Source organism: Peromyscus leucopus, chromosome 5 (genome assembly GCF_004664715.2).
Source record: "Peromyscus leucopus breed LL Stock chromosome 5, UCI_PerLeu_2.1, whole genome shotgun sequence".
NCBI classification, from domain to species: Eukaryota; Metazoa; Chordata; class Mammalia; order Rodentia; family Cricetidae; genus Peromyscus; species Peromyscus leucopus.
The window spans coordinates 6,033,038-6,060,992 of NC_051067.1; the positions used below are offsets into that span (position 1 = coordinate 6,033,038).

Here is a 27,955-nt window from a genome sequence, read left to right on the forward strand (position 1 = left end):
CAGGGCTCCACCCTCCAAGCCTTACTCCCTTTGATGATAACATTGAGGTTTTGAGACAGGGTTTCTCTGTGTAGCCCTGGCTGTCCTGGAACTTGCTCTGTAGACCAGGCTGGCCTCAAACTCACAGAGATCCACTTGCTACTGCTGGAATTAAAGCCTCCACCACCTGCCTGAAGTTCCTTTCCTTTGTTCAAAGCTGCACAGGTAGTCAAGGGAACCAACTTTTTGATAAGTGTTAGCTACACAATTTTAGGTCAGTCAGTTTCATGACAATTTCCCGTGTGGATGAATGAGGTCCCCTTAAGAGGCTGCACAGACTTTATGTACTTGAGTTCAGAACTAATTCTCACTTTTGTTACCCCACCCCTTTTAAATATTTATTTATTTATTTACTTTATATGTATGAGTGTTTTACCTGCATATATGTATATACACCACATGTATGCTTGGTACCTACAGAAGGCAGAAATAGTCATCAGATCCCCTGGAACTGGAGTTATGGAAAGCTGTGAACTGTCCTGTGGGTGCTAAGAATTGGATTTAGGTTTTCTGGAAGAGCAGCCAATGCTCTTAACTGTGGAGCCATTTTATCACCCCCCCATTCCCTTTTAGGCCCCTAAGAAGCAGGCTGTGTGGTGGAGCCCTTAGCCTTCCTTTATGAGTTGTCTTCTCCAGCTGAGTGGTGGGAGTGTGGCCTGTTGCCTCCCTGTGGTCTGAAGATGGAGTCACAGACACTCCGTTCCTCGCCTAGTTCTACCAGCCTCCCTGCTGTGTGCACCCCCTCTGGAGGGCCCAGCTTCCATCCGGTCCTTGTAATAAGTGAACACCCACACATTTAGTGCCCCTGGTGCCACCATCCTTGTTACAGTGGGATTATCATTGACATTAAGCTGTTTATTATAAAACAATGAATAAAAAATACTCCTTTTTTTTTTCAAAAACTAGGTCGAACATATCAAATCTGTTATCATGTTATTTAATCTTCAGATATTAACGTCTATCTATTCTACAGCCTCCCCAGGGAGCCAGTGATGGGAAGGATGTTTCACAGCCTGAGATGTGTGTTTCATGAGCTCTGCTTTATTAAATTGGAAAAGAATCCATCATTTGTTCTTCTAATAGATACTTGAACAACACACCATATATTAGTGCTCTCCATCACAGTGTCTCTTTGAGACACCTAAACAGTCAGGGAGAAATCAAATTTGAAGTGTCATCTTAATCTAGCCACCCAAACATACTGTTATTTACAATCCATATGGGTGGAGTCACTCCTGGGTCACAAGCAGTGGCCCTGCCTCAGGAGACTTTTTCTTTTTGGAGGTAGGGGTGAGATGGGTGCAGATGACTTAATAATTTTTTTCATGTGGTAAAACACATACAACATTTATCATCCTGACTATTTTCATGGTACAGTTCAGCGGGATTAGGCACATTTACATTCATTGTACAACCATGACCACCACCCATCTCTAGAAACCTTTCATTTTGCAAAACTGGAGCATGTACCATTAAACACCTCGGCATCCCTTCCTTCCTCAGCCCCTCTGCTCTTCTGTCTCTACAAACTCGACATCCCACACAATGGTTTTCATTTTGGCTGGGGCTCATTTCACCCTACATGTCCTCAGGGCTCATCTTAGCGTCTGTGAGAATTTCCTTCCACTTTGGGGTTGAGTAATAACCTGCTGTACATTGCTCTCCTTTCCTTCCTGTTGCTTCAGTGAGTACAACGAGCACAAGCAACCTGGAGAGGAAAGGGTTTATTCAGTTTTTCAGCTTACAGTTCATCGAGAGAAGCCAAGGCAGGAACTCAAGGCAGGGCAGAAATTAGGGAAGAACACTGTCTGTGGCTTGCTTCCTGGCTCACACTCATCTAGCTTTCTTCCACAACTCAGACTCATCTGCCTAGGGATGGTGCTGCCCACAGTGGGCTAGGCCCTCCAACATCAATCACTAATCAAGAGACATGGCCACAGGCCAGTCTTATGTGACTATTTCCTCAATCGAGGTTCCTTCTTCTTAGGTGACTCTAAGTTGTGTCAAGCTGACAAAAATCATCCAGCATGCTGTATCATATGCTAACTAAATCTTTAATTTTTTTTTTTTGGTTTTTCGAGACAGGGTTTCTCTGTGTAGCTTTGCGCCTTTCCTGGGACTCACTTGGTAGTCCAGGCTGGCCTCAAACTCACAGAGATCCGCCTGCCTCTGCCTCCCGAGTGCTGGGATTAAAGGCGTGCACCACCAACGCCCGGCTAAATCTTTAATTTTTAAAGAATCTCTATACTACTTTTTATACTGGCCATACCACTTTGTTGAAAATATTCACAATTATTTATGGCATTAAAATTTAATGGTTTTATGTATTCAAATATTTTACATAAAAGTTCCTTATTTAACATATTCTTTGTTCCTTTTTGATTCATGACACTCAATCTTCTTTGGCGATATCCTTGACATCCTTCTCTCTCCCTATATTCAGAATCTAAACCATAAGGAAATTCTGTCAAGACTCTCTTAAAAATATATCTGGAATCCGGGCGTGGGAGGCGGCTCGGCGACACAGTGTGTGCAGTGCAGGTGTGAGGACAGGAGTTCAGATCCCCAGCCCCACTTACAGCCGGGCAGCCATGGCAATGACTGTAATCCCAGCACTTGAGAAGCGGAGTCAAGGGATCCCTGGGGGCAAGCTGAGACCTCAAAGTCAGCTTCAGGCCCGGTACCCAGTACCCAAACACACATGTACACTCACACACATGCAAACATATGCACAATACACACACAGGTAAGTATAATTATATACGTATAATTTTTTTGATTCCTGCATTTTCCTTTCCCTTAATCTTGTTTCATGTTTAGACAGCAAATACCAACTTTTAGGTTGCCTTTATGCTCTCTCATGTACGACCCTACTCCCAGTGGTTGGCCTTGCAACTGTCTTCCCCACAGCAGCCAGAAAAAGCTTTTGAAATTTTATCTTGTGGCATCTTTCTGCTCTAAAGGTTTCCCTGGCTTCCCCATATCTAAAGGCCTTGCCATGAAGTCTCCAGGGTCTTGGCCTTGGTTCCGACCACACCTCCACCCTGTCACTCTCTACCTCTCTGCCATGCAGATATTCCAGCTGTTCTGGGAATACACAGTGCATCCTTCCCAGGTGCCTTCATTTGGTTTCTGTTTCTTCTCCCTGAAGCATCCACACTTCTATCCCCAGGGGCCTGTCTTGGACTCCCCCTCTTCAGAACCTCCTTTCCATTTGAAGATTGCTCAAATGCTACTTTCTCAGCAAGGCCTCTTCAGAAGGCCTGTTTTACTCTTCATCCGGATTGCTCTCCTCTTCTCCCTCATTTTGCTCTTGCCTGTTTTCTTCACTCAGCATCTCCACCATCTTTTACATCTAGCAGGAAGCGCGAGCTCCGTAAGAAGTCTCTGGCCTCATCCGTTCTGTTCATTACCACAACTCAGAACTTTCTGAAGAACCTGGCACATACACACGTTTCTACATCACTGTTAGAATCTGCTTATAGCTACGTTTGCACAGTAATTATAAACTTTTAAAGAAGAAGGCTTTCCAGGTAATTTTCTATCTTCTAGAATAGAACCCAGAGCATAGACTGCTTTTCCAGAGGTTCCCAGTTTGGTTCCCGGCACACACATTGGGTGTCTTACAGCTGCCTGTAACTCTAGCTTCAGGGAATCTGATGTCTCTGGCCTCCAAGGCAGGGCACCGCATGCATATACCTACTTACCCCCCCCCCCCGCTCTCTCAAATAGGTCTCAATTTAGTTCCTTTGTGTACTTAGCCCAAACTTCATTTTCCTTATCTGAAAAATGGGGGTGAACAATAGAACCTGCTTATTACATTGCAGCTGAGGGTCCAGGAAGCTCAGCTGGGAGGTCTGTTGGTCATACCTTGCACTCAGCAAGACTTGGAAAGTCGTGTGTGTGTGTGTGTGTGTGTGTGTGTGTGTGTGTGTGTGTGTGTTGCTCTAATTGAGACTATTTTTTTGATTTATGCATTTTTCTTTCTCCCAATCCTGTTTTATATATAGAAAGAAAATACCAATTTTGGGGCCTCCATGGTCTCCATCCTCAAATTTGCCTTTCTCAGGGTTAAAATCCATGGTGTTTCTGTCACTGAAAACCGTGCAATGACAGGTCCCATTGTGCACACTGTGAAGCAGTACCTGCTTTGCATGCAGTGTTTGGGTCCGTGTTTCCTTGGATGAGAGGCATGGTGGTGTCTGGCTTCTCTGTGGGGCAGACCCAGTGTCCCCAGCATCCTGCAGCCAGCTAGCTGAGCCAGGCTCCTGCTTCTGCTTTTCTATGAAGTTGAAGACAATCAAGAGTGGGGTGGAGTGAAGGGGACAGGATCGTGGCTGGACAGACCTGGGGGAAGAATGGCGCTGCCCTTTCCCAGCTGGGAGAGCCCAGCCACATTCTTTAAACTCTCTGGACTTCAGCGTCAGTGTTGAACAAAGAAGACGCAGGTGTCATACCGAGAGTTTCTGAGAGGCCTGGAGATGTTGGGGGAGTGCCATGCAGCAGGCACACAGGAAACACCATCTTCTGTTACTATTCTTCTTAGTTTGTGTGCAGACACCGGAAGTGGGCGCATTGCTAAGGTCCAATCAGAACCACTGTGAGTTTGTCTAATATGTTCAGGGCAGACAGACTTCCTCCACACACCTACCTTTTCTGGGGGATGATCTTGATTCAAGCTCCATGGGGGTGAAGAAACCCCCTTCCCCATACAGCATGGGGGCCCAGATCCCACAGTGGCTGGTACCAACACATGGCCACTCTACCCTGGCTGCGACTTCTGCTAGAATAAGCAAGTTGAACTCTAGACCATGCAGGTTTTTCCCTCATGTTTTGTGACGCTCTAGGGGGGAGACATTCAGTCTGAGGAACAGTTCTCAGAATGTGAAGGGCCAGCTGGGATACCATCTTGTCTTAGAAGAGGGGAGACTTTGGAGGTCTGAGGAGGTGGGTAGGAAGGAGAAAAATAAAAGAATTGCCGAGATTGTCTCTTTGTGGTGGCATAACAGAGTGGGCGAATTTACAGACAAATATGGGTTTTGAGACTTCAAATAAAAGAGGTTTTTTTTTTTTTTTTTTTTTTTTTGGGCAAGAACTCTTTACTTGCAATGTTTACTACTGTTTAAGTGATAGAAACCAAACTAAAGCTGGCTTAGAGGAAAAGAAGAAAACAAAGGATGTTGGTAAGTGTTCCCAACTGCCCATTTCAGCTCCGCCTCCGCCGAGGGCCTCACTGGCCATCTCTTCTAGGAATGGCAGCGAAGCTATCTTGACTCTGGCCGTTGTCTTATTATCCTCAGTGGGGACAGAACCATCATTTCCTGGGCAATTCTAACAGGAGTCTTACAACGGAACCGCACGCTCACGCTGAACAGAGGCTCTGTCAAGAAGAACACAGCTTCCCTCAGCATCCTGGGGGGTTTGACTTTAGTACCCCTTGGCATCCAGATCCACAGACGCTCATGTTTCTTATATAAAGTGGCACAATGCCTATAGACATACGTCCCTGTCCACCTACATCACCTACAGAGTGTTTAAAATTCCTGTCAGTATAAATGCTCTATATAAACCACCATGCTGTACTGTTTACAAAATAACACACATGTCAAGTATGACAGGACAGCAAGGGGCCTAAGTCCCCAGGAACCACAAGACCTGGTGCCACGAGTGCCTACAGGAGCGCTGGAGAGGGTCTGTGGGATGGTGGGCAGCCACAGTGGGGTGCTGTGTGGTACGCCATTCACGTAAATTCAGTGTTGCGCTTTGTGTGGGAATTAGGGTTTTACTTTTTTGGTTTTTCTTTTCCTTTCCTTTCCTTTCCTTTCCTTTCCTTTCCTTTCCTTTCTCTCTCTCCCCTTTTTTTTTCTTGTAGGACTGGAGGCATGGCTCAGCAGTTAAAAGCACCTGCTGCTCCTGCAGAGCACCCAGGTTTGGTTCCCAGCATCCCCATGATGGCTCATAACCATCTGTAACTCCAATGTCAGAGGATCTGATGTCCTCTTCTAGCCTCCTTAGGCACTGCACATGTACTGTAAACAGCTATATTGGCAAACACACATGTACCTAATTTTAAATTTTTTCTTAAGAATTTCAGATATTAGTGTATTTTCATCACAGCTCTTCTCTCTCCTTCTCTGGCACCTCTATGTCCTCCCTCTTAAATCCATGTCTTCTTCTATAACACACACACACACACACACACACACCCTTACTGAGTCAAATTCATGTTGACTGTATGTACTTGGGTGCAGTACATTTTTCTTTTAGTATTTTGTTTGAGTCCACAGATGCAGACCCTGTAGAAATGGGCTGACTGTATATATGTTCAGCTGGCTCATGTGCCTAGCTTTAGAGGCACCTATGTCCTGAGTCCTGTGGCTGAAAAGGGGGAGAAGGAAGATGCCCAAGGGAATTCAAGGCATATTTAGTGTAAGCAAAAGAATGCTGGGCAGCAAAAGCCATGCGTCTTTGCACCATCTACTCTGCACAGCTGTTTACTCACCGAACAATTTCCTTTGTGACATGAAAGGTGCCCCCATGAAAGGCTCATGTGGAGTGAAAACACCGGCCTTCATAGGAATATAATTATAATGTATCACCTTGTACAATTCTCTACCACCTCAATACGTACCACAAATAGAGGAATTGAACACAACTATTGAATTTGAGTTCAATAAAAGATTTGTACCACCCGAATTACACCTTTACACACAAGACAGGGCACGTTAACTTAATTACTGTTGGATTCAATATCATAGACCATTGCCCTGGGAATTTATCTTGTGCTGCACCCAGAGAGTGAAAAGCCAGGCATAATTTCTAAATGCTGTCAACTTCTAGTTACCCATGCTAATAGAAGAGCACTGTATACGGATGCTCTGAATACAGTTTTAGCTTGGCTTAAGGAGTGGCCGTGGCTTTTCTGTTTTCCTCACTCAGTCAATTTGTCTTGCCTGGCTTATGTAACACTAAGGGAGTCAGTGTTATTTGGGGTTGGCATTTTCCTGTTGTTTTCTCCTTCTCTGCTTTCAGAATGTGAAGCATTTCTGTTTTTTTTTTTTTTTTTTAAATTAAGTTTCAACTCGCAGAATGCAGGAACAGTGAGTCCCCTTACTTTTCTTGCTGCATTTTCTTTAATGTTACCATCACAGGTAACTAGATGAACTACCATTCATATAACACTGTGGATGGAAATGTTATCTCAGGAGTTCCTCTCTGAATGTTTTCTCTCCATTCCTGTGTCCCATCAGACAATCTTGACATTCCTGGGGACGATGGGTCAGATTTGTTTGTTTTCATTTTTTTATTTACCTTTAGATTACTCTTTTTCCAAAAGTTTTTCTGGTCTTGACCCCAGGGTCCTCCAAGATCAGACCACCTTTGCACTTATCCAGTAGATTTTATTTGGAGAGCAGCTTTATGGAAAGAGCAAAGGTGATCAGGACACAGAGGAGCCCTGTATTCCACTCCACTTCCCTCACATGTGAATTGCCTGCTCCCATTCTGCACACCTCCTGCCATCACGAACATCAGTGTGCACATGCACTGCCATCACGTACATCAGCGTGCACAGGCACTGCTGTCACGAACATCAGTGTGCACATGCACTGCCGTCACGAACATCAGTGTGCACATGCACTGCCGTCACGTACATCAGTGTGCACATGCACTGCCGTCACGTACATCAGTGTGCACATGCACTGCCGTCATGTACATCAGTGTGCACATGCACTGCCGTCACGTACATCAGTGTGCACATGCACTGCCGTCATGAACATCAGTGTGCACACGCACTGCCGTCATGAGCCTGTATTGAAATCCAATTGTAACATGAATCTTAAAGGATCTTATTAGTAAAAAACTCAGGAGCCAGATATTGGGGTAAATTCTGAAAGATCGGAGAGACAGAACAAGCCACAGCTAACCTCACCTCGTCATCTTCTCAGCTGATCCTGTTTCCTAAAACTAGAAGCCTCTGAGTCCTCATCTGGAATGAATCTCAGCTGAACTGCTGTTGAAAGTCTAAAAGCTTAACAAACTTACTTCCTGGTCCTCACACCTTATATACCTTTCTGCTTTCTGCCATCACTTCCTGGGATTAAAGGCATGAGTCACCACGCCTGGCTGTTTCCAGTGTGGCTTTGAACTCACAGAGATCTGGATGGATCTCTGCCTCTGGAATGCTAGGATTAAAGGCATGTGTGCCACCATTTTCTGGCCTCTATGTCTGTCTAGTGGCTGGCTGTTCTATTCTCTGACCCCAGATAAGTTTATTAGGGTGCAGAATATATTGGGGGACATGATATCACCACATCCTATCATTGCTAAGCCAGCCATTGCTAGCACAGGGTTCCTCTTGATGGGTCTTTTATGAGTTTGGGCAGATGTGTCATTACACACCCCCTCCAATAGAACATGAATAGTCTCGTTCCCATACAAATACTCCATGGTATATTTATTTATCTTTCTTCCTATTTCCTGGAAGCCACCAATTTAAAAAATATTTTTTTTGTGTGTGCTTTACCGACACATGTCTGTGCACCATGTGCATGACATTGCCCAAGGAGACCAGAAGAGGGCATTAAATACTTGGGAACTGGAGTTACAGAAGGTTACCAGCCATGGTGTGGGTACTGGGAACTGAACCTGGGTCCTCTGCAAGAGCAGCCAGTGCTCTTAACTGCTGAGCCATCTTTCCAGCCCATCCATTGATTTTAAAAAGATATTCACAGATGGATCTTTCCCAGAGTGCCGTGCAGTTTGAGTCATGTAATAGACTGGCTTTTCAAATTGTCTTCTTTCACTTAGTAACATGCACTTGGGCAGATGGCTCTTATCCTTTTCATGCTGTATAATAGTCCACTGTCTGGTCTTACTGCAGTTTATTTATCTAAGCCTCATTCTTTTGACAAGCCATATCTATCCTCTGTGAGAACTTTCTTGCCTTTGGATAGAACAAGATGTTCCAAGTTCATTTTGTATTTCCCCTCCCAGCACTGAGTCAACCATCCTTCAAGTGGTCCTAACTCCTTGTGTTGAATAATTTCATTTAGAGTTCAAACCTTTGGCACTAGGAATGCACACTGCTGCCTGTGTGATGCTCTAGATGCTCCAAGGACAAAGCTAGGGCATGCATGTATGTGTAGTAATCTATGGGTCAACACCCATCTGTGTCTTGTACAATTGACCAACAAATGATGTAGCCACCGAGGCAGAGCTGAAAACTGTGGATGGTGCTGTCATCACCAGCTCCCTTTCTCTCTGTTTCAAGCAGGTGACCAAATGTTCCACCTGTCTGAAATAGAGAGCATCGCTGGGTCTTTCGTGTATTATACTTCTCACTTGTAATAGATCATGTGGCATGTGCTGTCACCACATGCAGCCTGCAGCTTCTCAGAACCAGCACAACACAGGGATCAAAGTGTAGCCTGGTCTACTGGTGTGGGCTGCCAATCACATGGCCTCATCTTGGACCCAGGTCCATGTTGAGGGGCATATGTCAGTGAGTACATATCATGTATTTGCTGGTCCTTCTTTATCTTGCACCTTCCCTATGCTGCTGGTCTGATGACAGTGGCTAGCCTTCTGGAGATGTAATGAGGTACCAGTTTAGGATGCGATCTGTATGCCAGGTCTGCACCTGAAAACCAATAGGTGCTGTGACCATAGGAGATACAACGTATAATCTCTGAATCAGTGTCCTGCTCACTCTCACTCCCAAGGATCTACTTGGTGGATTTGTTCTCTCCATTTATACCACTCTAATCTCTGTTTAGAGATCTCAGGCCCTAAGAGGATTCTTTTTCCAGGAGCCACAGTAGATAGAGCTTCCTCTAAACTTAGTTATGGCTGCTTTATAGTTACCTTTGGCTCTTTATGCTAGAAGACCAGTAGGCAGTGAGGAACAATTGACTCGTCATCAGGAGGAGGTGGTACTGACGCTACATAATGGCAGTGAGGAGAAGTAAGTCTTATATTCTAGTGTCCCTGTACCTGCTTCTGTAACTAATTGTGTACATGAATGGACAGATAGCAACCATAGCCTGGTAAGGGCCTGGAAATCAGCCTCAGAACTCCAAGGGTATGCATCTAGGTTATCTTAACAAGGCCAAAAGAAGCCGGGCAGTGGTGGCACATGCCTGCAATCCCAGCACTTGGGAGGCAGAAGCAGAGGCAGGTGGATCTCTGTGAGTTCGAGGCCAGCCTGGTTCTACAGAGTGAGATCCAGGAGAGGCACCAAAACTACACAGAGAAACCCTGTCTTGAAAAAACCAAAAAAAAAAAAAAAAAAAAAAAAAAAAAAAGCCAAAAGAAAAAGTAAGTAATGTTAGCCACAGGATGGGGAGGGGTCAAGAATTCATCATTACCTTGAAACTAACTGTATCAGCAGCTATGTAACCATCTCCTTATACAAACTGTGCCAGCAACTGGGTAACCATCTCCTTACACAAACTGTACCAGCAACTGGGTAACCATCTCCTTACATTAAACTGTATCAGCATCTTCTTATACAAACACCCAAGCATTAGAAGTTGAATAGGTGAAGGGACTTTGTAATTTTTTTTAAATTCTTTGGGAGCCCCACCACCCAGCTCCCAAATAAATACATCAAGACTTATTCTATGAATGCCTGGCCTTAGCTTGGCTTGTTTCTTGTTGCTAGAGTTTTCCGCCTTGCCCACAGTCAGGACAAATCTTTGTCACCGGCCAGTCCCACAGCCGCTCAGACCCGACCAAGTAAACACAGAGACTTATATTGCTTACAAACTGTATGGCCGTGGCAGGCTTCTTGCTAACTGTGCTTATAGCTTAAATTAGTCCATTTCCATAAATCTATACCTTGCCACGTGGCTGGTGGCTTACCGGCATCTTCACATGCTGCTGGTCATGGCGGCGGCTGCTGGCAGGCAGTCCTTCTGCCTTCCTGTCCTTTTATTTCTCCTCTCTGTTAGTCCCGCCTATCCTTCCTGCCTAGCCACAGCCGATCAGGTTTTATTTATTGATCAATCAGAACAACTTGACATACAGTCCATCCCCCAGCACAGCCAAGTGCAGACCATCTCAGACACCTGCACTCAGGCCCATGGTCCTAATCATCCTCTATGCGGACCTGCTGGGTAACGCCACAAAGAACCCAAGAAGGGCTCCCACAGGACATACAGAACATCCCACAGCACTTTCTAGCTAGCTTTTCTAACTTAAATTAACCCATTTCTCTTCTACATTTTGACTCTGAGCTTTTTACTTTTTTTATCTAAATGTCTTTCTTCCCTTCTTACTCTGTGGCTGGTTGTGTGGCTGGGTGGCTGGACCCTGGTATCCTCCTCTCCTTCTCATTTTCTCTCTCCTAGCTCTCCTTTCTCTCAGCCTAGATTTCTACTTATTTATTCTCTTTGTCTGGCAGCCCTGCCTGTGCCTCTCCTGCCTAGCTATTGACTGTTCAGCTCTTTATTAGGCCAATCAGGTATTTTGGACAGGCAAAGTAACACAGCTTTAAGAGTTAAACAAATGCAGCATAAAAGAATGCAATACAGTCTTGCATCATTAAACAAATATTCCACAGTATAAACAAATTGTAACACATTTTTTTTCGAGACAGGGTTTCTCTGTGTAGTTTTGATGCCTGTCCTGGATCTTGCTCTGTAGACCAGGCTGGCCTCAAACTCACAGAGATCCTCCTGGCTCTGCCACCCAAGTGCTGGGATTAAAGGTGTGCACCACCACTGCCCGGCTTTGACACATCTTAAACTAATATTCCACAACAGAACCTGAGTGTGATAGGATGTGGGTGTGAGTGGTACCCCTCTTTAGAAGCCTTGTACTTGACACACATACCTGAAAGATTATACTTACTCCACATGCTTCCCACATGCCATTAAACAGCTAGTCCCAAGAGGGAATAAAAGACAAGTCTCTCAGGGGGCACTAATTAGGGTCCCAATTCTGTTCCAGAGCTCCCTGGGGGACCACATTAAAACTGATGTCCAGTGGAGATCACAATCTTACTTGATTCTTTCTTTTCGTTTTTATTGAGGGGAGGAGATTTGGTGTAGGGTCTCATTATTTAGCCTAGTATGGTCTTGATGTGTGATCTTCTTGTGTCTACCTTCCCACTGCTGGGGTTACAGGTGTGTGCCACAGTGTCTTGGTCTCTGGCTTGCTTTTCTTCTCCTGCACCCCTTTCCCCTGGTCTCCTCAGAGCATCTTCCCATTAAATAACTTCCTTATGAATCCTTGTCTCAGGCTCTGTTTCTAGAGAACCAACATAAGATAATACCGCTCAGTCATTTTTATTCAATAAACGTCATTTTCCTAAAGAGAATGACTTCTGATGACTACATGGTATTATAGAGCTAGAGTAGATTGAGCCAGTCTACTGCTTTCAGACATTCAGATGGCTTCCACTGCTGATAAAGCTTTGTAAAAATTCTTAATTGTATTTTAGATTACAGTCCTCTAGGGGGAAATCACAAAGCCAAAGGTTACAAACATTTCATGGCTCTTAACATAACTGTCAAGAATCTGAACTCTGGGTCCACCAAGGAATCCCACAGGCAGCATAGGAGAGTGACTCTTCATGCTTGCCAGCTAGGGCACTAGGGGTTTTAACACTCTGAAAATTTGATAGATTACTTATTATTTTAATTGTTTATTATGGTTGCTAGGCAGCTGTCACATTTATAGTTTGACCATTTATATTTCTTTGGTAAATTGCCTTTTCAGGGCATTTGGCTGTTTTCAATTGATGTATTCTTTCCCCCATCAATTTGTTTGAGCTTTCTTTGCAGTTGATTAAGGCACATAGAACTTTCAGTTGTAGGAGCAGGGGCTACTGCAGACCTGTGTAGGGAGAAGAATTGGAGATCACTAGTGCCATGGTCCTCTTCCCTCTCCTTAAAGGAGAAGAAACAGAGCCAGGCGTAACCAGGAAGATAACTGCCTTAACTGAGTCCAGGCTTCTGACCCTCAAAATTGTTCCTCCCTCCACTGTAATCAGAAGAAGGGTGGCTGAAAGACATAGGCCCATCTTAGATGCCCACCAACAGATGAGTGGATTAAGAAGATGTGATGTATGCACATACCTGGACATAAAGCTGAATGAAATTGGGGCATCTGCAGGAAAATAATGAAACTGGAGATTTTCATATTAAATAAAGTAAGTCAGACTCAGAATGACACACATTACATGACTTCTCTCATCTGCAGAATCTAGACTTAAGGAGGGTGGTGGTTTAGTGTCGACTTGACAGATTAACCTCGGAGATGGGCCTCTAGGCATGCCTATGGGGCATTACCTTTACTATATGAATTGAGATGGTAGGGCCTGCCCACTATGGGCAGCACCATTCCCCGGCTGGGTCCTAGACAGTATGATGGAGCTGAGCAGCAGCGTGCATCCATCCCTCGCTCTCTGCTTCTGGCAAGAAGGCACGAGGTCCCTTTTCTCTCAAGGATACTCAGCACAAAGACTTGGTGTGTGTCAGATACGGTACTTTGCACACATGTGATCTCATCTTCCCTTGTCTTGATGGTTATGTGTCATGACCATCTCATTTTCCAGATAAAGAGCATAGCACCATCAGGGTAAAATCTTTTGAGGCCCACGCAGTACCTCAGTGATGGAGCTGAGTTCCAGATGTCCCCTGTCCTCAAATCTAGAACGAACATCTAAATTACAGTCCTGTTGGAAGAACTAAAAATCATCCCCAGCAACTGTGTTCTGACAGCCGTCACTCTTTCCCAGGTGCCTTTTCACCTCCACTTTGGCAGAACTCTGCGTACCCAGTTCTCTTCTGTAACATGATCATTTCATTCTACATTTCCCCATGTTGCTTCATGGATTTTATAGCAGTCATTTTAATGCTCTGCATAATATTCCTTTGTTGGGCAGATGCTAAATTCTTGGATTTAGTGTTCTCTCACTGAAAATGTTGGGAGAATTTCCATGGACCCCTGCTGTCTCCCCTGCAATTCTCCCTGGATGGATAATTCCCTTCTCACTTCATGCTTTGAGTGAAATGGTACAGATTTAACTTGCAAATTGCTTAAGGATGTCTTTCATAGCTGTAGACATCTGTAAATTATGTGAATGTGTGTGTCACCAGACAAATTCTTCCTAACATTTTGACCTTAAAAAAAATCTAGTGGGGATGCCTGTGTAAGCAGTTAAAACTTGTTCCCTGGGCCTCAGTGTCTCTCTCTCTATACAGGGATGAACTAACCTGCCTTGTAAGCTTCATATACGTGACTTAAATAATGATTTGCACAGTAAGTTAAAAAGCACTAAATAAGAACAGCATCTGCAGTACCATGCCATGCACAGTACTTCTGAGGCATGGGTACTAGCTGCTGTCAGCTATGCTTAGCTCTTTATCTGTCCCAAAGTCATAGAAAGACACTTCCATTCCCATCACATAGAGAAACAGATGGACAGTGTTGACTCAACTTGTCTTCAAGTCCACAGATAGTAGGAGACAGACTTAGGGTTCTGGGAGAACCCCATGCTGATGGTTTGTATCTTCCCACAGTCTTCCAAGGCTATCCCAGATGACTTCGCCCTGAAACAGCCTTCCTGAATCCATAAGTAACTTCTGTAACTCAAGAGCAAAAAACAGTAATTTGATTAGAAACATGAGCAGGCATTTCCCCAGATAATACATTTAAAGGGCCAATGAGTGTAAAGAATGTTCAGTGTCACCAATTATTATGGAAACAAAAATGAAAACTATAATGAGAAATCACCTCATAGCTCTAGAAGGACTGTTATCAATGAACTGCAAGTGCTGGTGGGCTGTGGGGAAATATGGAAATGGTGGAGATGCAGAATGGCGCAGCCACGTTGGAGGTCTATGGTGCTCTCAGTCTTGGGATCCTTTTAGAACTGGGTGCTGTGGGATGGTCTGTATGTCAAATTGCTCTGATTGGTCAATAAATAAAACACTGATTGGCCAGTGGCCAGGCAGGAAGTAGGTGGGACAAGGAGAGAGGAGAGTTCTGGGAAACAGAAGGCTGAGGCAGAGAAACACTGCCAGTCACCGCCATGACAAGCCGCATGTGAAGACACCAGTAAGCCACAAGCCACGTGGCAAGGTATAGATTTATAAAAATGGATTAATTTAAGATATAAGAACAGTTAGCAAGAAGCCTGCCACGGCCATATAGTTTATAAGTAATATAAGCATCTGAGTGATTATTTTATATGTGGATTGTGGGACTGCGGGGCTTGGTGGAGCCTGGAGAGAAGCCCTCCAGCAACAGCTGGGGCTCTGGCAGCATGGTGCCTTTCAGGAGCTGGCCAGGCTCTCTGTTGACTTGACATTCGGGAGTCTGCGTCCCTAAGGTGTGAACCTGTGTATACACATTGTAGTTCTCCTCAAGGCAACCACCTGGCACTGACCTTGAGAGGGAACGAAGCCCCTCCCACTTGTCTCGAAGCTCCGTCATGTACACAGAGGCTGATGTGAGTATGTGGCTGCATTTCTCTTTTTGAAATGAACACAAAACTGATGAAACAAAGCAAAGGGAGCTGGGCTTTTCCAAGGGAAAAGAGAGAGAGAGAGAGAGAGAGAGAGAGAGAGAGAGAGAGAGAGAGAGAGAGAGAACAGCCTTCACATGTCGGAAAGTCTGTGACTTAGCTACATAGATGTGATGTCTTCATTGTTCATCTCAGATCATTGTGGGAAGGGAAGACAGCATCGAGGCAGAGACCCAGGGCTGAGAGATAACATTGTTCTGATGCTTTAGAATGCTGAGCAGGCCATTTAACCTCTCCAAACGTCAGGGTCCTCACCCAGAAGGGGGCGATGGCGGCCTTTTCTGCATGGATCTAGGTGAGGGACTTTACATTGAACAGAGGATCTCTCAAACAACATGTGTTATGTGTAGGACAGTTCTAAGCACAGTACAAACGTGAACTTGTTTAGCCCTCTGGATGACCCTGGGATATAGGCTGTTTCAGACATTCTTGGATGCTATTTTAGCTTCTTCAAGATTGCTATGCATCTGACAACTGACAATGATTGCTTCAGCCTCTGGGGAATTGGAGGATAGAACATTCCAGAAACAAGGATATTGGAATTTATTGGGAACTGGCTATAGCACAGAGGAGTCAAACCAAGATGAATTTTTGCTTGCTGTGTGGAACAGCCTTGCTTGAGCACTGCAGACAGGCTGAGATGCTCCCTGTTGAAATATGGTTCATAAAGATAGAGTACATCTGACTCAGTCCCTGGTGTGTTCCCAGCAGCATCTGGCCGGACACAAAGAGCCAGCTCAGTAGCTCAGGGTCTAATGGTTAAGTGACGATTCTGAGGTTCCTTCCTTAGTGCAGCCTGGGTCTCTCCTCCCCAACTGTGGTTGTCTCTCACCAGTCATCAGTTCTAGGAGGAGCTTCTCCCAGGATTTCTGGCCACCTTGTTAGCTTCCCAGAGGCAAGAGAGACTGTGGACCGAGATGCAACCTCACACCATTTCAACAGGCACTTTATAAGAGTTATTACCACTGGAGGTGAGAAGAGCCCCAGTTCTTGGGGAGAGGATCAGACATGTTGGTCCTGGAAGCAAAACCTTATTTTATTCTTCCAAGATGATAAGGCTCCACGATCTTCACAGAGTGTGAGTCACACAAAGTCCTTTGGTACTATTTCACTTTGTGAGTCACAGTTGCTAAGGTCTTTTGCGACACACAGTCATTGAAAACAACTGAATACCTTTCCCAGTAGACCATACACTCCACAGGGACAGATACAGAACCCCTGGAGAAGAAAGAACACACACACACACACACACACACACACACACACACACACACAAACACACACATGTATGTATGTGCATTAATAAAAACTTACTTATATCAAACAATGACTTTTTACTAGAACATTGATAAGTTGAGGCAGGTGAGGGGCCCCACAAGTCACAGTGAGAAATGGCACAGTCGAGTGCCACGGCAGTGGAAACCAGCATGAGGTGGTTCTTGGTTCAAATCCCAGCTCTTTCCTTGACCTGCTGACTTAGGAGGAGTGATGTGAGGTTTGGATACGATTTCCCTCCCCAGAGGTCTGTGTGCTGGAAGCCTGGTACCCACTGTGTAATTTTGAGAGAGGGCACACCTTTAAGAGTCAAGGTCCACTGGGAGGTAATTAGGCTACTGGGGGTCCAAAGAAAGAAAACCTCTTGATGGGTGAATGCCAGGCTTGAAGAGTTTGTTCTCAAGAGCATGGGTTGTCAGAAAGTAAGGCCACCCTCTGCAGATGGCTTTTCTGCACTTACGTATTTCCCTTTCCATCTGTCTCCTGTGTTTTGACACAGATGGGGGCCCTCACCAGAAACCAAACAGATGTGGGCACTCAATTCTGGGCTTTCGGCCTCCAAAACTGAGCTAAAGAAACTTATTTTCTTTATATATTACCCAGTCTCAGGTAGTATGGGCTAATACGATGGTTAATACAACTCGAGACTCAATGTTTTCATCTGATTAAGGGGACTTGCTACCAAATCCACTTCCTAGGGGCTTGCCATGAGGTTGACATCAGATAGCATGAGGGTTGCTTTGACATGTGAGCATACTCATGCAGTATCAGCTGCGTTGTCAGTATTGGTACTGTGAAGACTGTTTTTGTCTTTGAGGAGGACGTTGGACCCCTGTACTTTGACCCTGTGTGGTTGATTGGCTACTAGAGTTCTGGCACTTCTCTTTTCTTTGTGATCTGCTCACTTACTTGAGCTAGGTCATCCATTCACTGTGGCTGTGAAGAGGGGAAGAAAGCAAGAAGGCATGTATAGGAGGGAGGAGGGATGGCTGTGGGGATGTGGGAGATGGAGTGAACCTGGCTCTGCGAACACATAGAATCAATAGGTGAAATCGATGTGTTCATAAAAGTTACAGGCCCTGCTGGGCGAGCTGTTTTCCATGGTGACAAGAAATACATCTATTTCATGCCTCCTCTTCTTAGGGCAGGATAGACTACAGCATCACCTTTATGACAGAATGGCCCAGAGTGCAAAGCCATGTCTCTCTCACGTCCCCGTCCTCCACCCAAGGAGCTTTTGTGGTCTAAAATCTCCAACATAAACCTGGGAGCTTCTTTGCTTCTGAGATTTGAAAGAAATAAAAACCGCTGGAATCTGAGCCTCATTCCCGCAGTCAGCATTGGCTGTTTACCTACTATGCGCAGAGTTTTGAGCACACAATCCTGATTAAGTCAGTATTTCTTGTGCACCTACTATGCAGGTGGGGCTTTGTAAAGCACCATGGACTTAGTAGCAAGTAGAATGGATCCGAAAGAGACCATGACTTCATTTTGCTGAGTGTGTCTGCTGAGCGTCTGCTGAAAGATGGATGGGAAGTAGTTGTGAGGTCTTTAAGGTTGTGGGGGTTGGGGAAGCTGTGTCTGAGGACCTGGGTTGATGCTATGGCCTGAGGGGAGGACAGGCTGTTAGTAGAATGGTGGGCAGAGAGGAGAGCATGCAGGCTCTGGGGAGCCCACAGGAGAGGCTCTGTAGAGGCTAGGGTGGGTGATCATAGCAGAAGGCAGAGATGGGTGGGGTGGGGGCAGCAGGAGGATAGGACCTCAAGCTGGGGTGCAGGTATTTGTCCAGAGGAGACAGCAAGAGTGGTAACTATGAAGAAGGGGGTCACATTTACACGGACAGAGGACTCTAAAGCGCCTGTGCAGAGTGAATTTTCTGATGACCAGAAGATGGAGGCCCTGGCCAAGGGCTCTGTGCAGTGCAGGGGAGAGGTGCAGGGAAGCATCTGTGAGGGAGGGAGAGCTCGTCAGAATTCAAGATTAGAGTAGTCCCAGACAGCAAGGTCATTCAAGGTGGGGGCTGAGAAGGTCAGAGTTGATGTTGGGGGTGGGAGGTGCTTTCCTAATGTGGGGACACAGGCTGGGGGCAAGCTGGTCCAGAGATGAGACTCAAGCATCCCACTGTTGTCATTGTGAATTCGGAGCAGCAGAGGCACTGGAATGGAGACGCCGCTTGTCAGAGAGAAATGAGTTTGTAGCTAAGAGGAATCCAGGCAGGCAGCAAAGCAGTGCACCCCTTTCATCAGGCGGAGCCCATCCTGGCCAGCAGAGCATCTCGGGGGGTGCCACCCCTAGACTTTCCAGGCTAGATCATCACTCTGTGACCTCCACAGCTCTCCCTGTGAGCCCCTCTCCTCGGCAGAAAGTGGCGACAGTTCTGTCTACTCCAGTCTAGCCAGGAGCACATGTTTGAGGATCCACTAAACTGAAAATAAAACATGTGGGCTCCTTGGAAATGAGAACTATGTTAAAACAAGGAGTTATTATACTTGTATGCGAGCCAATGAAGAGCAGAAATACAGCCCCAAGGCACAGTATTGATTTGGTCCTGGATGCTTCTCACAGCCGAATGGATCTGACATTCCTCCATGAGTTCTGGCGGAGCGGATGGCAGGAGTCCAGCTGCCAGCCTCCTCACCCTACGACAAGGTTAAGTCTGTTCTTGGCTCAGGCCAGCTCTGACCCCCCCTCTCCTGCCTGTTCGGTACTGGCTGCCCTTCCTATGCGCAGTGGTTACAGGGACAATTCCAGTTGTGAGGCTGGCACCTGGCCAAGAGCAGATGCCCTCTAATTAAACTAGGGACAGGTTTCCCCAGAAAAACCAGAGATTTGCCCTGCAGAACCAAGGGTTGGAGATGGGAGTTTTAAACTTTGAGATACATTAGGCTTATGGAATTTACTGGCTCCATCCACCCAATCATTGGATTTATTGAGTGTCCAGTGAATGTTAAGTTCTGAGATAAACCTGGGGATACAGGTGTGAAACAGTATGCTTTGTGGGGCACCCTGAGATATTGAGCATGAAGCTGGGTATATAGTGGCAAGCCTTGCAACCACTGTGGGCTGGGGTTGACTTACAGACTCTCAGTGTGAGACCTCAGGGGATGCAGATGTCTAGGGAAAGGATGCTGTGTTGGGAGAATAGAGTCCAGGGATGCTCGCCAAGGAGCACGGCATGGATGGAGGATGACACTTGAGGACCAGAAAGCCAGGAGCCCATAGAAACAGCCCAGGGTTGAGCAGGGGAGGCTGCTGATGTGACAAATCACTTCAGTTAATTGACTCAAAGGTAGGTTAAGATGGCTTGATAAAAGAACTGGATGTGTGCCGGGTGGTGGTGGCGCACACCTTTAATCCCAGCACTCGGGAGGCAGAGCCAGGTGGATCTCTGTGAGTTCGAGGCCAGCCTGGGCTACCAAGTGAGTCCCAGGAAAGGTGCAAAGCTACACAGAGAAACCCTGTCTCGAAAAACCAAAAAAAAAAAAAAAAAAAGAACTGGATGTGAGGAGGCAAGAATGACATCTGGAGATGACTCTTCAGAACAGGGCAGAGGTGATGACTGCACAGTCCTCTAAATGTAAAGTGCATTCTCCTTGCCATCCCCAAGCCTGTCTCTCACTGAGGCTATGACACCAGATACTCACTATGTTCCTGTGGTGAGATACATCCTGGGTGAAGTGTTTCCCCAACATGAAAAAGGACTCCACATCTCTCCTATTGAGGCGTCCCAGAGTGCACAGTAGCTGCAATCAAGCCTATGCTTATAAATCACAGTCCAGCATAGCCAAATTATTACAGCACAATTCACAACTGACCACATTATTGTAGTGGCACCTTGAAAAGTGTGGCTCGCTCAGACTTCATCTGATACTGAGTGCTTGTTTGTCATGAATTGTACCCTGGGCACTGAGGGGCAGCCAAGAGCAAGACAGCCCGTGATGTCATACAGTTCTATAAGGAGGTTGCACTTGGAATAAGTGATCTCAAGTGTGCTGAGCTTGCAGCCCGGGAAGCACTGTGTTCTCAGGACAGCATCACTGAGGTCCTGGCCTGCATCACAGGCACCGGGAATCTCTGAACAAATGGATGAGGTGGCTGCAGAATGCATTCGTAGGTTCCAGTTGGCTCCAGTTTGACCAAAGTGAGTACAGTGCTGGAGGGAGACCATTGCCACTGGGGTCTGACCCTAACGCTGAGTAGGAAGTGAGAATTAGAGGTGGAAATCGTGAGAGGAAGAGGTAAGGAGGCAAAGGCCAGGTGGATTGCAGCTGACTGTTCAGTGTTTCTCAGGAAAGCATCATGAAGGTGTTTGAGTTTGTAGTGTGTGCGTGCGTGCATGCGTGTGGGTGTGGGTGGCGTCAGTTTTGTCCTAACAGTACTGGGCATTGGCTGCAGCTGTACAGAGAAGCAGGCAGGGGATGCCCCTGTTTTCAGGACGGGCAACGTGTTAAGTCCCTCACAGCCCTATTTAGGCAAACATGGCTGAGTATTTGGGAAGAGGAGCGGGGGCTGGGGCAAGGCCAGCCTCCTGCTTCAGAACTCTGCCCTGTCCCTGAAGCGGGAGCATGGTTACAAAGGACTCCCACGGGTGACTGTGGGTGGGGACCAGACTTCAGAGATGCTGGGTGCATGGCTTGGACGAGGGAGTGGAGGAATTCACTCAAGTATTTCTGTGCACAAGATGCACCCAGGGGCTCGTTAAAAGTGCAGACTCTTGGAGACCCTGTTAAGCGATGTTGATTCAGAAAGTTGCCTCCCCTACCCACCAAAGTGATTCTGAGCCAGGTGTCCCGACCACCTGCCCTTGGAGAGTCTCCCAATACTGGACACTTCTTGGCCTTATAACCTCGTTTCCCTCGACCTGAAATCTGTGTCAGTCCTGCGGAGAGCTGCAAATGAATCATGCTCCGGGATGGGACCGCGGAGCATCACGTAGCCGCCAGGGGGCGCCAGAGGCCTCGGCTATGAGCTCGGGCTTCTCCGCCCGCGGACGCCGCGCCCGAGCCGAGCCAGAGCGCTGCGGGCTCACAAAGCGGCCGGACGCGCGGAGGCGGCAGGTGCGCAGGGGAACGAGCCGGGCAGCAGCCTTCCCAGCCACCGCTGCACAGGAGCCCCAGCAACTCGGTCACCGGGACTCGAGCGGGCCCCCAAGGTACGTGTCCGCAGAACCCTGAGCCCGAACTTGGCGTATTGGCGTAGTTGGGACCTTCCGGAGGCCATCCCCGGGGCCGACAGGGTCAGGGCCTGGGGGCATCTCTGCGCGCCCCTGTTGCACAGAAGCAGCGGGCAGGGTACAGGAGGACCTTCGCCTTAGCTGGGAATGGGAGGCCCGGCTTGAGAGCACCCTAAAAGCCCCCATCTGCCAGATCCTGGGATGATGCTCAGAACCCCGTTATCCTTATCCCTGCCCCACAGCTGTGGGCCCCGTCTGTGGGAGTGCGGCTGGCAAATTGAGCATCCGGGTTTTGGGGAGAGGTACTGACGCCCCTCATCCGAGAGCAGGTGAGAGGGTCCTCTATAGTTTGACAGCAGCCCCGAATCCCTGACCTAGCCTCTGCGTTTGTAGCTGTCTCCATTCATAAGGGCTCTCCAGGTGCAGCCTCCGTCCCAGGTGTGCGAGGGACCACCCTGTCCCCACTGTGATCCTAGGCGTTGCAGCTGGTGCGCTCCCTAGGCGCCCAGACCCCCCGGAGGGAGCGAGGGGCTCGAGGTCGTCCTGTTGTCGCCGGCTCACGCCCGTGTGCCCTGCCCCCAGATGCCAGCGATCGCGGTGCTCGCAGCGGCCGCCGCGGCGTGGTGCTTCCTCCAAGTGGACAGCCGGCACCTGGACGCGCTCGCAGGCGGCGCGGCCCTCAACAACGCCAATTTCCTAGACAATGACCAGTGGCTGAGCACCGTCTCCCAGTATGACCGTGATAAGTACTGGAACCGTTTCCGAGACGTGAGTACAGCTGCCACCCTCTCTGGGGGTGGAAAACAGGGGAAGCTCAGAGGCAGGTGAAGGGGTAGAGATGGTAGATTCAAACCTCCCACGGAGGTCCACAGTCCATAGGTCTAGCCTGAGAGGAACTTTAAAGAGAACTTGGAAGGCTGGATGCTCTTGCGTGCTACCTGTGGTCCAGGTGTGTGCACTTGTAGGATTGACGCAGCTGTCTGCATGGAAACAGGGCGCGAACCTTAAGCAGCTTGGGGAGAGGGGCTCTTCAAAGTGTCTGAGAGCTCCGGATGGCAGACTGACTTTACCAAGCCCTAGAGAGAAGCTCGCAGGAGCGGCAGTGATTTTGCGTCAGACAAAAATCCCCACTGGATGAGCGTAGCTCATTTATTAGGGAGCCAGATGTGGCAGGCATGAGGGGAGTCTTGGGGGTCTCATGGCAATGAGCTTGATGAAATGTCAGGGGACAGTGCAGTGGTTTGGAGTCTCCCAGACTTTAGTGGAAGGGAAAAGGGAGCAGGCAGCCCAGGGAATCCGTCCCTTTTCCCCACGATGTGCTGGGATGTGGAGGAGAAACTCCCGGGCATCAGGGGCGCTTCTGTTTGTTTCCGGCCCAGTCCTGGCTCCCACATACCTCTGAGCTTCCAGAAGATGGGGCAAGAAGCATCTGGCACAGTTGTTCCAGCAGCCAGTCTCCCTCCCACCCCCCAGCAGTACCTGTTCACAGCTTCTTCAAAGATTCTACTGGGTGGAAGGGGTCAAGCACTTCCAGGGGACATTAGGAACCCCTGTCCCCGAGATGCTTTCAATACTGTAAAAATATCCAAGACTTACAATGAGTAAAGCTTTTATGTTCAAATGCATTGCTGTTTTTTGTTTTTGTTTGTTTGTTTTCAGTTTATATGTTATGACATTTTTAAACAGCAGCATATGCATTTTAAAGTGGTAACCTGGCTGGTACCACTGAACCCCTTGTTCTCATCACAGGGCACGGCTTAAATACAGAAGTGGACAGAGGTGGCTGCACACTTTTCTCCACTGGGTTTCTTAAAGCCCGTTCTCAGTCCCCCCCCCCACCCTCCCCTCAGGGAGCAGGTCTCTGAGGAACTGAATGGCTCCAGATGTTTGCCTGTGCTTTCTAAATAGCAACCTCTCCAGAGGCAGAAGCAACTTTAGCCTTGAGTGCAGACTTGCTTCTATGCTCTTTCAGCCCCTTCTCCTCTTTGGAGTGGATGGTGGGCAGCTTCTTCAGGGAAGAGGTTTTCAAACACACCCTGAGTATCCTTGGTTATTTGGGGCTGTTTACAGCAGATCTGCCTGCTGAATCCCATCAGGCAGATTCCAGCTGCATCTCACAGTTCCCACTAAGTTCTCTTAGTCATCTACGGCCCATTTATGATTTTGATGGCCAGATTGTGATACTTCCATTCCTAGCCAGGTTGGAATGCAGCATGGGGGAGGTATAGAAACTGTTTTGCTTTTGTTTAATTATTACATTTCAGCTAGAGTTGAGGAACCAGGTACATGATGAACTCTTACAGACCTGGGCAAATTGGACTTGGTTTAGAGGATGGGCCACCTTTGCTGGGTGGATGCTTTGGAACAGGGAATAATGGGTGGGGTGAAAATACTTGTACCTGTTGGGTCTTTGGGTTGTGCAAAGGTCTGTATCCTCAATACGTCATGAGTACTAATGTCCTTATTCCCATTTAGCTTTTCATTTTAAGAAAGTGAATGGCTTCTTTCTTTCTTTTTGTTTTGGGTGGTCCTGACTTTTAAAAAGTAGATCAAATTGTACTCCCCGCCCCCGGACATGACTAATGATGAAACCCAGGTGGTTTGCTGAACTACAGCATCCAGGCTTTTTGTTTTGTTTTTAATTAATTAAATTATTTATTTATTTTACATCCTGACCTCTCCTCCCTCCTCTCCTCCCATTCCTTTCCCCACCTTCCCTCTGTCCCCCCCTCATTCACTTCTCCTTTTCTGTTCAGAAAGGGGCAGGCCTCCCATGGATATCAACAAAACATGGCATATCAATTTGCAGTAAAACTAAGCACCTCCCCTTGTATTTAGGCTGGGCAAAGTGACCCAGTATGAGGAATAGGTTCCCAAAAGCCAGCCAAAGTGTTAGCAACAGCTCCTGCTCCCACTGTTAGGAGTCCCACAAGTAGACCAAGCTGCACAACTGTAGATATGTATGTAGAGGGGCTAAGTTGGTCCCATGCAGGCTCCCTGGTTGTCCGTCCATACTCTGTGATCCCCTATGAGGCCAGGTTAGTTGATTCTGTGGGTTTTCATGTGATGACCTTGACCCCTCTGCCTTCTACAGTCCTTCCTCCCTCTCTTCAGCAGGGGTCCTTGAGCTCCGCCTAACATTTGGCTGTGGGTCTGAATCTGCTACCACCCGTTACTGGATGAAGCCTCTCTGGTGACAATTGGGCTTTTTTGAGGCACCTTTTTGAGGACAGGTGCTGTGATTCATCCTTTAAACAAACATACTAGACAGTTCCCAGGATGGTTAAGAACCCTGCCTTGATGACTGTTTTGGAGAAAGGTCCAAGGTTTAAGCATGAAAGAGGGAAGCTCCCGGAGCAGAGTTAGGTGCCAAACCAGCGCTTTTAGCAGCCTGTCATTTGTAAAGACGACAATTTGGTTCAGCAAGCCATTAAAAACATCCAAAGATGTTAAAATATTTGCAAACATCATCCATCATCAACCATTTTCTACGCTTCATGGAATCATTGGTCTCCTCAGTGGCTCAGATATAATTGAATGCCATTAACCTCTTTAAAGTGTCATGAACTCAGCAGACATCCTTTTGGGGCAGGTCTGAGTACCTTTAGTTGTGTTGCTTGGACAAGCCTGGGCCCTCAGACACCAGGGAGAGAAGAGTGCTTTCTTTAGACACAGGCCACTCTAGGGATAATATATGAAGTCTAGCTAGGGTGGCAGAGGCTTGACCAGCCTGATCACTCTTAGTGAGCCAGTCCTTGCTCCAGGTTGACAAAACCTTAGCTTCTTGGCTATTATTTTGGGGCTTTTTTTGTTTTGTTTTGCTTTTAGAAACAGGGTTTCTCTGTGTAATAGCTCTGGCTGTCTCTACAACTCATTTTGTAGATCAGGCTGGCCTTGAACTCAAAGAGGTCCCAGTGTTGGGATTAAAGATATGTGCCACCATGCCCAACTGGGGCTTTTTGTTTTGAAGTTGCTGATTACTTTAAAAGAATATGCTAATGATGCATGTCAGGCTTTTGAAATTCACCGTGAAAGAAAATGACCCATCTTCCACTAACATTGCTTTGTTGGACTTGGGTGATACACATTTAGAAGTGACCTTTGATCTTGGGAAGCTAAAAGCGAAGGGTTACCTTACTTTGTTTTGTCTTATTTTGGTTTTGAGACAGTCTCCTGTAGTCTAGTGTGGTATTGAACTTATTATGTAGCCAAGATTGACCTTGAACTCTTGAACTCTGCCTCCCCAGTGCTGGGATTATTGGTGTGCATGTGGTCCTAAGCACCTTTTCCAGAGAGGTGACGGTACATACTGGTAGTCATGTCTGGACCAGCTTGGAAGTGGATGGTGTAAGAATGTGTTCCTTGTTTTTTTGAGTGTTGGGTGTGCTGTGACATTGCTGGAGATGAACTGGCAGCCCCTGGATTACCACTTTGAAGTGTGTCTTGTCACTCAGCACATGGACAGTCACTTTCCCCAGTTAAACATTAGAACTACCTCATGACTTGCTGGCTAGAGTTAGGGATCCAATAAGGACATAAAGGCACCCAGATGGCTGTCCCTCCACGCACTGGTGGTTACTTAGCTTGGTATTACTTTATCAAGACTAGAAATAGGGATGTTTTGGCCAGAGGGAGGCCTGGACTTTTGTACAAATACAACCTCAAGAAGGATGCTATTAGCAGGACAGCAGCACATGTGAGCGCGCAGTTGTGTGACAGCATGTCCAAAACCTGAGCGAGGCCAGACCAGATCCCAGCATTCAGAGAGGAACTGGGCACACAAACCCACTCCAGGCCTTGGAGCTATCGGCAATTGTTGGCTGCCAGGAGGGGAGACAGTTTTCTCCAAGACGGTAGTCCCTGGTGAATTGACCACTCTAGCAGAGGAGGACTGGCCAAGAATATGTGGGCAGCACAGGTTTGTCCTGAAGGATTGAAAACAAGCACAGGGGTCTTGGTGGGTGGAGAACGGGGCAGTCTGAGGAACACGACAGCAGCAGAAGAAGCAGAGAGCAAGCGCATGTCTACGCCACACAGCGCTTCCCATCCCTGCCGCCTGTGTCCTGCTTCCCAGTGGTTTGCGTTTGAGGCATCTGAGTGCTACAGGTCTGATCTGGTTTCCACCAAGTTCCCTCTATTCATTTCTACATTTCACTCATCCTTGTAAATATTTGACTACTTCTTAAGTATGCGGTTCTGACCTATAAAAGTGAGCAGGTTTAATGTAATCCTTTCTCTCCTACACCCTCTGGTATGCCGTTAACTTAGGCTGTTGCACAATTCTTTCTTATTCTATATTCTTTAAAAAACAGCAAGTTTTTTTTTCTCATGGAGATAATACCCACTGGAAGTAAGGAAAAGATTTAACATTGCATAAATAGATAATAGCAAACATTTATGGAGCATTCAGTGTGTCAGGCATTGTTCAAGGCACTTCCTGTGCATTATTTAATATAACAATCCAATGAAAAGAGTACTACTATCCTTGCCTATTTATTGAGAGAGCTGAGCTTCTTAGCCAGGATTCTAGAGACACCTGGGTATGAGGGTCCTGGGTCCTGCAACCAACATGGCTGAGTGGTTCTCGGGTGTGTACCCTGTCCACAGTTCCATCCATATCATGGTGCAAGGCCTCCCCACTTCATGCCTGAGGGTGGTCAGCCAGGAACTTGAGCAGTGGGAAGCCAGGAGACACAGCTTATCGTCGGAGCTGTGTCAAGTTTTATCTTCTAATAATGAGCTTCTGATTTGATTAAAATAATATCGTTGCTTACACTAAACATGACATTTCCTTTCTTTTTCACACATGAAACCAGCCTTGACATTTAACTCCGGGATAATTACCTCTGGTAAGCCCGAAGAGTCAGAAGTGCTGCTTTGCTGGCATTTATCTTACTCTTGAGTGACCTGGGTTTATAATTCTAATGAGATTG

At 46.9% G+C, this 27,955-nt stretch overlaps 1 protein-coding gene across 1 annotated transcript in view; it reads left to right on the forward strand.

Annotated features, from left to right (window-relative positions):
• Positions 1-21,835: 21,835 nt before the first annotated feature.
• Spock1 (SPARC (osteonectin), cwcv and kazal like domains proteoglycan 1) overlaps positions 21,836-27,955 on the forward strand; it is a 494,915-nt gene continuing 488,795 nt past the window's right edge. The window contains exons 1-2 of the mRNA XM_028863297.2: positions 21,836-22,001; positions 22,605-22,790. Coding sequence (XP_028719130.1) covers positions 22,605-22,790 — 186 coding nt within the window. The 5' untranslated portion in view covers positions 21,836-22,001. The remainder of the gene's footprint in view (positions 22,002-22,604; positions 22,791-27,955) is intronic.